At 44.6% G+C, this 11,282-nt stretch overlaps 1 protein-coding gene across 2 annotated transcripts in view; it reads left to right on the top strand.

Moving 5' to 3' along the window:
- The first annotated feature begins 1,644 nt into the window (after nucleotides 1-1,644).
- The window catches only part of MCU (mitochondrial calcium uniporter), a 161,495-nt gene continuing 151,857 nt past the window's right edge, over nucleotides 1,645-11,282 (top strand). The window contains exon 1 of one of the 2 annotated variants that reach the window (XM_015410188.1): nucleotides 1,645-1,794. In XM_015410188.1, the coding sequence (XP_015265674.1) occupies nucleotides 1,645-1,794 (150 nt within the window). Of the gene's footprint in view, nucleotides 1,795-7,170; nucleotides 7,232-11,282 lie in introns of those variants that run through there. The other variant, XM_015410189.1, reaches the window with a different exon arrangement.

Below are 11,282 nucleotides of genomic sequence, written 5' to 3'. Positions count from 1 at the left end.
AGTCATTCAGCTTAAAAAATGCTAGACACTGGGCATATAATTAAATGATAAATCTATGCAAATAAGAGACAGGATTGACCATGGGAGAAATATCTCTTTATTCACTAACAGGCCTCAATATGGAACTGCCTCCCAAGATGGGGTTGTCAGTTCCCCTTTGGTTTTAGGAAGTCTCATGTTATTTGGAGGAACATTTGGGGAAATATGTATTTTATTCCAGATGTGTGGTATTTTGTTGGAACCTGTTACTATTATGAATTTAAGGCAGTTATGCTTTTTTATTTTGGTTTTGTTCTAGTGGTTGATGTATTTAAATTGTTTTTAAGCTAGGCCTTTTAAAAGTATGTGGAGGGATATACACTGGAAAACAAATCAAATAAACAAAGATTTCAAGGAAAAAATGGGAAGAACCTTAGTCTCAGTGGAACATTGCTGGAGATATCCAGCATCAATGTGTTATGCATTATTAAGATTTACATTATCCTAGGCTTTATTTAGATAGCATTCTTTCTGTAGGGCATTAATGCTTACAATTATAGGTCTGGCTGAGTCATTATTATTTCCCTATATAACACAATCAGGAACATAAACTGAAAGACAGCGGCTTGCCCTGGGCAGCAAGTCCATGGCTGCGCTAAGATCTGAACCAAAGTCCACATCCACACACTTTCATTTGCCTCTCACTCCCGTCTTACACAAGCAGTTTCTAAACCCTTGGGGATATTCCACAAGCCCCTGAGGTTACAGCAAGACATCTTTGTTCAGGCTCTTTTTACAAGTCAATTCCTTTTTTAAAAAATCCTTTTGAAGTTTTTTCCATATATAAAAAGAAAAAAAGGCAGAAAAAATTAGAAAAAATAGGTTAAAGAATCCTTTTGAAGTTTTTTCCATATATAAAAAGAAAAAAGGCAGAAAAAAATAGAAAAAATAGGTTAAAGATATTATCTATTTTTATTGCTAACTGGAAGCCTCTAATTGACTTTCTGCATGCAAATGAAAAAAGTGAACTGATGATCTGTGGATCTGAATTTTAACTTTTAAATAATTAGGATAATTGGTGGACTGGTAAGTGATCACGTATTTACTGTTATTTGTAGCAATAAGTGATAGTATTTGGGTTTGTCATCGAGAAACTTTTTGAAATCTTCAAGATATGTTTCTCTGATTTCCCTTTTTCTTGCCTTTCAGGGCACAATTCATATCCATATTGTGCCTGGATAATAGGCGTAACTTCTTACTTAGTCCCAGTCACTTCCTAACCCAAAAGCCTTGACTAAACCGACGCAGTCCCATTCCAAATAGTTACAGACAGGCCACCCTTACCTGCCAACCGGCTGTTGCTTAACAAACTAGCCCCCGCGCCCCCTATGACAGACAGCTTTCTAACCGTTCTTGCCCCGCCTCCCTTCCTAGCTGCGCCCCGGCGATTGGTGACGGCGCAGGCGGCGGGCCGGGTCTGGGACTGACACGCGATGCCCACGCCCTTCAGCGGGGAGGGCCGCGCGATTGGCTGGCTGGCTGGCGCGCGCGGGGGTTGGGAGGGAGGAGGAGGAGGAGGAGGAGGAGGGGGGCAGACTTCCCCGCCCCCTTTCCAGCAACCCCGCAGCGCTGCCTGCCGGAGAGCGGGCGACTTCCAGTCGAGAGATGGCGGCCACCGCGGGCAGATCGCTGCTGCTCCTCCTCCTCTCCCGGACTCCCGGCGGCGGAGGAGGGGCGGCGGCGGCGCTGACAGCCGCGGGCTGCTTCCCAGCCCTGGGCAGGCACCGCCAGCAGCCGCCGCCGCGACACAGGACGGTGAGTGGAGGCCGGCGCCGGGACAGGCGCGCGCGCGAGCGGGCGGGCGGGCAGGCAGGTGGTGCTGAGGCTGGGACGCGGCGCGGGCAAGGCTGGGGCTGCCGCCCTTCTGACGAGAGCCCTCCGCCCGCGGCCAGACTGGGGCACTGAAGCCGGCGGCGCTGGGACGCGGGACGTGCCTGCCGGGGCCGCCCTTTCCTCTTCCCTCCCTCCTTTCCCTCCGGCCGGCCGGCAGGGAGCCCAGCCCAGAGTCCGCCCCGACAGCCGAGGGACCGCCCGCCTGGGACAAGGGCGACCCCTCGCCTCTCGCTCTCTCTCGCTTCCCCGCCTGCCTCCCCCGTTGGGCTTCCCCTGCCTCCTCCGGGGAACCGGCGCCTCGGGCAGACCAGTGCGTAGCGCCGCCGGGCTGAGAGGGGCGAAGGCAGCGATGCCGCTGCGGTGCGCGGGGAGAAGAGGCGGAGGAGGGAGACGCCGCGGCGGCTGCCACTGCTGCAGTGACTTGGAGGAAGAGCCCTTTCCTCTCTCTCTCTCTCTCTCTCTCTCTCTCTCTCCCCGCGGTGCTGCTGCATCCCTCGCTGGATCTCGGCAGAGCCCCGTCGGCGGGAGCGGCAGCAGCAGTCCTCGCGTGGCCCTGCCTGAACTCGGCTGGGGGGGCAGGTTGCCCGTCAAGGAGCAGTGCCGCCCCCCCCCCCCGCTCCGGGGAAGGTTTTGGACATTTGGCATCACTCCAATATCCCTTCATCCTAGGAGCTGAAACGAGGAAGAGGAGGAGAGGCCAGTCCTGTCATTTTCTTTGCTCTCCCCTCCTCGGTTGTGTTGACTTAGAAGTGGGGAGAGAGGAGCCATGGCACAAGGGTCTTCCCCCCCCCCCCTTCCTTAGATCAATATTGTGACTGAATGCCAGTCAGTGATTTCTCACAGTTGTAGGAGAAGTACGCTCCCCCCCCCTTCTCTGAGCAAAGTTATTTGTTCGAAGCAGAATCAATGCAGTGTGGCTGGGCTGAATGCAGATCTTTGTGGACACACTTCGCCCTGTGTTTTTCATGGTTTGAAGGTTCGAGCTGTAAGATACAAAAAAGTGCATTGGCCTGCCTTAGTGACAGCCATTTGTTAAGGTTGGCATGAATGGCCAGGTAATCGGAAAGTTTGTTTACTGCACATGGCACTGCTGGGCTCAGGGTTAAAGCCAATAATTCAGTTAGAGAAAGGGATGTGTGTGGTGGATGCTCCATTGCTCAGTTGCTGTGTGTATGGTCTTCCTAGTTACCTTCCTGTTCTTTGAGTTACATTTTATTACATTCTGGACGCTTATTGCACTGTGAATGGCATTTCTGTATGCATTTGGTAAAATCCTGCCATAGTCTTGTATGTTGTTTATGCTTGTTAGGTCATGAATGTGCATGCACTCCTAAAGCTGCCCCAAAGGATTCTGTACAATTTGTCCAAATTCTTGTCTTGTCTTCTGTAGTCTAAAGGTGCTGCCAATGCTTCTGTAAGGTGAGCAGGTCAAGTTGATAAAACAAGGCTGTAGTAATACTTAAGGTAGAAAGCAAGAAGGCCAAAAAGGCCCACAGTATATTTTTCAGAGTTTTACCAGATCTACAACTTCAAAATGTTTTATCCTGCTGATTTGAAAACACTTATTGTTCTCCTTCTGGATGTTGAAAACATAACTAAATGCAAGAATAAGTCAACTATTAGGCACTATGTTACTTCTGTTTACTTTTCCTCCCTCAGTGGGATCTTTTTCATGTGACACATGGTATGTGAGACTGCTGTGCAGAAATGAAAGTTCAACTAGACATTGAGTTGTACATGGTATGAATTGAGGACTTGTTCATGTAAAGCGATCCTTGTAACTTCCAGCTGGAGATCATGTAGAACTTTAAAAATCTGCCAGACCTTTTCCCCAAGGGACCAGGTAGCCATTTCTGCTGTTCCATAATCTACAGTTTTAACATATTAACCAACAGCTCAAGAAAAGAAACTGTGCAGAAGTGCAAGGAAACAAGGAAGTGCCAGTTATAATACTTGACAACTTCATCTGATAGAAAGCGCAACTTACTCAAATCCTCTATGCTTTGCTCATTGCTTTTCAAGTTCAGTAGAAAAATGTCAGTTGGCTGAAGTGAATGATAACAGTATAAAGCAGTTTGAAGAAGGAGGCTCATAGTACCATCCTATGCAGAGGTGCTCAAATTTAAGCCCATTGAAATTGGCGGGCTTAGACTGGAGTAACTTTCTACAGGATTGCAGTGCCAGAGTGTCATATTGTCAAAGAAAGCCTTTATGATGAGGACACTTTGATATGATGCTAATTTCAGTCAGTCACCAAATGAACTTTGTAACTGTGCTGTATTGTTGGGAAAGTTGTATCTGGTGAGCAGGGTTGCTCAAAAGTATTACGTTCTTCCAATACATGAAGAGACATAGTTGAAGTATGGATGGTTATAGTTTCATTCATTGAAGTGACAGACTTCACGTTCCTGGGATCCCAGATCACCGCAGACTGTGACTGCAGCCATGAAATTAAAAGACGTCTGCTCCTTGGGAGGAAAGCGATGGTGAACCTAAACAGTAGAGACATTACCCTGCCAACAAAAGTCCGCATGGTCAAAGCAATGGTATTCCCAGTAGTCATGTATGGCTGCGAGGGTTGGACTATAAGGAAGGCCGAGCGCCGAAGAATAGATTCTTTTGAACTATGGTGCTGGAGAAGACTCTTGAGAGTCCCTTGGACTGCAAGAAGATCAAATCAGTCAATCCTAAAAGAAATCAACCCTGACTGTTCCCTGGAAGGCCAGATAATGAAACTGAAGCTCAAATACTTTGGCCACCAAATGAGAAGGGAGCAATCACTGGAGAAGACCCTGATGCTGGGAAAGATTGAAGGTCAAAGAAGACGGGGACGGCAAAGGATGAGATGGTTAGACAGTGTCATCGATGCAACAAACATGAAATTGAGAAAATTCAGAGGACAGCGGAAGACAGGAGGGCCTGGCGGGATCTGTTCCATGGGGTTGCGAAGAGTCGAACTCGACTGCGACTGAACAACAAAAAAGTTTCATTCTGTTCTTTGTTTTTATCTTCTCTGCCACCATCATATTCAAGAATAAGCTCTTTGTGATATTTTAAAAACCCCCAGACAATTGCTTTTTTTTTTTTTTTTGGTTTTCATTTTGCTTCCCGGTTATATGAGGTTTCATGGAGCAGTCATCCTGTGTATGCAATAAATGGCACCCTCCATTGGTCAGTCCGGTTATACAAGGTCAGAATATGCTCTGACTTCTACAGCTCCTTTGGTCTAGTATGTGATAGAGACATGCCAAAGTTGGTTGGCTTGTCCAGAGATCTTTACTCCACGCTGTCATGTGAAGTAGCCTCTTTCGCTTGACTCGGCTGCTCTTAGGTTGGAGAAATCAGGGTGATGGAATGGGTTCTGGATCTCTCTCACCTCTGTGTAGAAACTAGCTGTGCTCTAGCAAAGCCTGTTTGGGTTTAGCCTTGTGAAAAGCATAGGTCACTGCCAGGTAAGAATTGTGTTGTTTGCTTAAGGAATGTTACCTTTATTCTGCCAATATTGAAGTGCGGAGGAGAAAGAATTTACTCCATTGAGCTTTGCTTATTTATTTTGTTTCCAGGCAATGGCAAACAGAGCTGTGCATGTGCTGTTTTCTTTTCAGCATACATGGTCCTTCTTTGGAGGGTGGCCTTCATCGGTTTATTTGTACAGCACAAAAATGAGTTTGTTCCAGTGGGTTATAAGATGAAGAACACATTTGGTTAAGGTGTCGATGAGGAAGCATCTGTATGGGAACTGGGGTTTGATCCTGATTTGCATCTTCAGTCCCCCCCCCCCCCCTTTTTTCCATTTACTGCAATAGCCGTGTGTTTTTCTGCACTGGTTTAACACATCTGCGGTACCACTGTAGATGAAAGTATGTTAGGAGCGGGGGGTGGCATCTAGTTATTTTATGCTTCCTCAATCTCTTTGTGCGTGAACTTTCCCACAATTCTGTTTGGTGCAGGATTTGGGACTAAAAGTGAATTTGCAGACAGACCTGCCCTCAGAGTCTTACTATATGGCTAACAGTTAACTCAATTAGCAGATGTATTATGAGAGCTCAGCAGATGTGTAACAAGAGTTTCTGTTTACTAAGGAATTGTCACCTCCTAGTGGATGAATTGTAGAGTTTAGTAATATTTTTAAGTTGGTGGTAATATAATTTTGAATACAATAACTAAATGTCCGGGTTAAAGAGCTGATCCAGATGTTCAGAGAGTTGTGTAAAGCTGTCCTCTGCATAAGCTTACATGTGAAAGAAGGTTGTGATGTGAGGAGGCTGCTTGATATAAGTAGGTCCTATACACATCATGAGATAGTTGTCTGGACTGTGCTATGTGTTTGTGTGAACATTTCAATTACTCACTGGGAAAATGAGCTGACCTACAGTATATTGTTTTGCAAATTAACCATTTAAAGCTGCATATTTGGATATTTTCATACATCGATACCACTTCTGTTGGGGGGGAGGGCAGCATATACATTATGCTTGTTTTGTTTTTTCTCCATACCAGTTTTAAAAAGATTTGCCAGCAGTATATGTAAACTGACAGAATTATTACATAAACATCTTGTGATGCAAAAAATGTAACAGTTTTTATATAATGAAAAATTAAAAAATGGAATGTGTGTGGTCATGAAACTTTTGGACCTCACACATTTTAAATGCAGAATTAAACTTTGCTGGTCTTAAAGGTCCCACTGGACTCAGACCTTGTTCTATTGCTTCAGACCGACACGGCTGCCCCACCCTGAATACATTTTAAATGTGTACAGTTCAAAAGCTTAACATACTTTCAGCCATGCTTGTATTTTGTTAGTTTATACAAATTCATTCTATCTGCCTAACTGGCAAACCTTTAAAAAGTTATTTCTGAACTGATACCACCTTTCTCCCTCATTTTTTCTGGTACATACATGCAGTGGTAAACTTCAATATTGGAACTAATGACTGATATTTCATGCACAAACCAGCAAGCTAAAATTATAAATGAAAGGCTTTTTAAAGCTAAAATTGATGTTGTAAAGAGTTCTAGTGGAAAAGCCCTCTGTGCCTAAAAAGAAGAGAACAAGGAATAAAAATTTGCACTACTGATTTTTGAACCATATGTTACTTGCGATGTATGACTTTATTTCTTCTGCCCTTTTGCTGTCTGTCACTCATCAGTCTGTCTTGGCAAACCCTTCAGACTTCTTCAGGTTTCCCGTTTCTCTATTAGACATTTCTTATTAGGTAACCTCTTGAGATCAGCCCTCATTGGCTAAACTTACTCCCTTCCCTGCCTCCACTGCAAAAAACCATCTGCTTGTGGGTGAGCGCAGAGACAACCTTGTTTGTAGCCTTCTGTTTCATTCCACACTCTATGGAATGAGGTAAGGATTGTTCCAATGGGAGTCCTTCCCCTTCCCCTCTCCTCCATTGGCTTAAGAGGCTACCATTGGCAGTTAGGTTATTGAAGTAGTTAGTGCAGTTCATGTGCTTGTTGGATCTTTGGGATCATGGAAGAGTTGTCAGATTCATTGTACAGGCTGATGGGGGGAGGGAGCTCCCTGGGCTGTGGGAGAGAAGGGGGTAATGGGGGCTGCTGTCTGCTCTGAGCGCTGCTCCCCCCCCTCCCGCATTACTGCTTTCTGAGTGGTGTTTGCTGCCTTATTCCCATCCGATTTCCTTGCCCCTGTTTTTGCTGGGACTAGACCTTTGCTTAGTGGTGGACAAAGTTGGCTGCAGTGATAAGAAGTCATCAGTACGTTTGTTTATAAATGAGTGTTTTTTTAAATAAATGAAAGATGTAAAGGGAGAGTGTAGTAACAATACTTAGTGAATTTTGCAGATGAAGAGCATGGCTGGAAAACTACTTTAAACATTACATAAGCTGCCATGCTTGGGACAGAAAACACCTGGGTGGCCAGCTGATCAGAATTTTTTCTTCCCCAGTCTAAAGAACATTTGCTAGAAGCATGAACCATTGTCATGCTGTTGCTATTTGATCCCTCTAGTTGAGCTGCTGAGTATCCAAAACAATGTTCAGCATTGGGCAAAGTCCATAATAAGAAGTCTCTATTTTTCCACTACTAAATCTAGAACTACTAAATGAATACTGGCATCCTCAGTTTACATCTGCATTTAATTTAATAAATACCGAATGGTCCCTTCTTTTTTATTAACTCGTTTGTCATCTTGAAAGGTTTTGATTAATCTGTATTGTCCAGAAGTGGCTATTTAAGAATTTGATGAGCATATAGCAGATGGAAATATGAGCGTCTTTGATTGCCATAACAAACAAGTTAAAAGGCAAGTCCCTTAAGGAAAGTCTCTCTGGGTTTAATGAGCTCAGCTGTAGTGCCCTGCAATGTGGCATTGTGAGCTGACTGCTGTTAAGACACTTGGCTGAGACTGCTGTGTGAGGTAAAAACCTAAATTTTTTAGAACCAATGATGTGTAAAGAATTCTGAATAGTTCAGTGTTATGAGGTATGGTGTTAGGGTGTGTAATGATTTCATGTTTAACTGTGTGTGTGTGGCTTTAAAAGTTTGGTTTGCATGGCTGTGGTGATAATCTAGAGTGCTGGACTCAGGCAAGTGATATGATTGATGAGTGACAGAGAGGGGGGGGTTGGAATGGATGCTGTGTGGATGATTTGAATGTCTATCAGGAGTGACTGTTAGAGATATGACAGTTGATGTTCAGTTAAGGAGTTAAGCTATGTAGGAGTTGAAGGAGACTCATCCCTGTGTGGGATAATTTGGTTCTGTGTAGTAAAAGAGTTAAGCAGTTTGTTCGTTTTAAGGTCTGAGAGAGAGAAGTCTTGTCTGTGTTATGAAAAGTTGAAACAAAAAGAAACAGTAACCGTATGTGGCCTAAGGAAAATATTGTTACAAAGTGACATGCCCAGATCCCTGTCAGTAAGAGGGAAAAGTGTGTGAAATATCAAATAAATCTACTTTTATTTAAGATACCAGTTCTGAAAGAAATTCTTCCCAGGAAACACACAGACCCTCGTGAGCGCCTAAACCCTAGACTTACCTACCCAGTGACAGAAATAGTATAATATAGTGGTTTGGAAAGCCTTAAATTTCCTGGTGGCAGCCGGAATATCCAGTAGAATAAAATATAAATAACACTTTTAAAGGGAAACCAGACCTCCCCAGTTAAGGGGGCGTCACAGGGTGAATCTCTTGGAGTGACAAAACAAAAGCTTTTTTAAGAGCAGTGTTTGGATCTGTGACTCTGTTGCTGTCATGGGATAAAATTGTTCCGCAACAGAGAGTGTTTGGTTTAAAGAGGATCAAAAAGGCCCTGGACCTTGCAGTCTACCACTAGTTTATAAGAACAAAGGCCCATCCAGCCCAACACTCTGTATCACACAGTGGCCAGAAATACCAGTGCCATCAGGAGGTCCACCAGTAGGGCCAGTCCCACTGTTGACCCCCCCCCCAAGCACCAAGAAGACAGAGCATCACTTGCCCCAGAGCCCCTAGCTATACCTTGTGGCTAATAGCCACTGATGGACCTCTGCTCCATATGCTTATCTAATTCCCTTTTGAAGCCGTCCATGCTTGTAGCACCCACCACTTCCTGTGGCAGTGAATTCCATGTGTTAATCACTCTTTGGGTGAAGAAGTACTTCCTTTTATCCGTTCTAACCCGACCGCTCTGCAGTTTCATGGAGTGCCCACGAGTTCTTGTATTGTGAGAAAGGGAGAAAAGTACCTCTTTCTTTACCTGCTCTTTCCCATGCATAATCTTATAAACCTCGATCATGTCACCCCTCAGTCGTCTTTTCTCCAAGCTAAAGAGCCCTAAGCGCTTTAACCTTTCCTCATAGGGAAAGTGTTCCAACCCTTTTATCATTCGAGTTGCCCTTTTCTGCACTTTTTCCAAAGCTATAATATCCTTTTTAAGGTGTGGTGACCAGAACTGCACGCAGTATTCCAAATGAGGTTGCACCATTGTTTTATGATATTGCATTATGATATCGGCTGATCTGTTTTCAATACCCTTCCTAATAATCCCCAGCATAGCATTGTCCTTCTTTATTGCAGTCACACACTGTCTCGACATTTTCAGTGAGTTATCCACTACAACTCCAAGATCTCTCTCTTGCTCAGTCTCTGCCAGTTCAGACCCCATCAATGTGTATTTATATTTAGGATTTTTGGCTCCAATGTGCATCACCTTGCACTTGGCCACATTGAACCCCATTTGCCATGTTGACGCCCACTCGCCCATCCTTGACAGATCCCCTTGGAGTGCCTCACAATCCTCACTGGTTTTCACCACCCTGAACAACTTTGTATCATCCGCAAATTTAGCCACTTCATTGCTTACTCCCATCTCCAAATCATTAATGAACAAGTTAAAAAGCAGTGGACCAAGTACTGATCCCTGCGGTACCCCACTGCTTACCACCCTCCACTGAGAAAATTGCCCACCTACACTCACTCTCTGTTTTCTATGAACTAGCCAGTTTTTGATCCATAAAAGGACTTGTCCTTCTATCCCATGATTTTTGAGCTTACTTAGGAGCCTTTGATGAGGAACTTTATCAAAAGCTTTCTGGAAGTCAAGGTAAACAATATCTATTGGATCCCCCTTGTCCACATGTTTGTTCACCCCCTCAAAGAACATTAACAGGTTAGTGAGACAAGATCTTCCCTTACAGAAACCGTGCTGAGTCTGCCTCAATAGGTTTTGTTCATCTATGTGCCTACTAATTCTTTCCTTAATAATGGTTTCCACCAATTTACCCGGTATCGACGTCAGACTGATTGGCCTGTAATTTCCCGGATCTCCTCTGGAACCCTTTTTAAAGATGGGAGTGACATTTGCTACCTTCCAATCCTCAGGAATGGAGGCAGATTTTAAGGAAAGATTACATATCTTTGTCAGGAGATCTACAAGTTCACATTTGAGTTCTTTCAGAACTCTCGGATGTATGCCATCTGGGCCTGGTGATTTATCAGTTTTTAAGTTGTCTATCAGTTTTAGGACCTCCTCTCTCGTCACCTCAATCTGACTCAGGTCTTTCAACACCCCTCCCGAAATCAGCGGTTCTGGAGTCGGCAAGCACTTCTCATCTTCCACAGTGAAGTTTGTACTTGATGTGGATTTTGATACTGTAATTACTCCAGTAATAGTGCCTATGCGGTGTTTGTCATACTGCTGGTATGTGGTAGTGGTGGAAAGTGCCATCAAATCACAGTTGACTGATGGTGACCCCAAAGTTTTCAAGGCAAGAGGTGTTCAGAGGTGGTTTGCCATTGCCCTCCTCGGGGTAGCGAGTGTGGCCCTGGTATTCTTTGGTGGTCTCCCATCCAAATACTGCCCAGGGCTGACCCTGCTTAGCTTCCAAGATCTGACGAGATTGGGCTAGCTTGGGTATGTAGCTGTATAGAATTAGTGGAGTGCTGTTTGCTTGTTGGT

The sequence above is a fragment of the Gekko japonicus genome, unplaced genomic scaffold (assembly GCF_001447785.1).
Source record: "Gekko japonicus isolate JY-2015 unplaced genomic scaffold, Gekko_japonicus_V1.1 scaffold889, whole genome shotgun sequence".
Lineage (NCBI taxonomy): Eukaryota > Metazoa > Chordata > Lepidosauria > Squamata > Gekkonidae > Gekko > Gekko japonicus.
The sequence above is the reverse complement of the archived record's forward strand: the minus strand, read 5'-3'. Positions and strand labels throughout refer to the sequence as shown.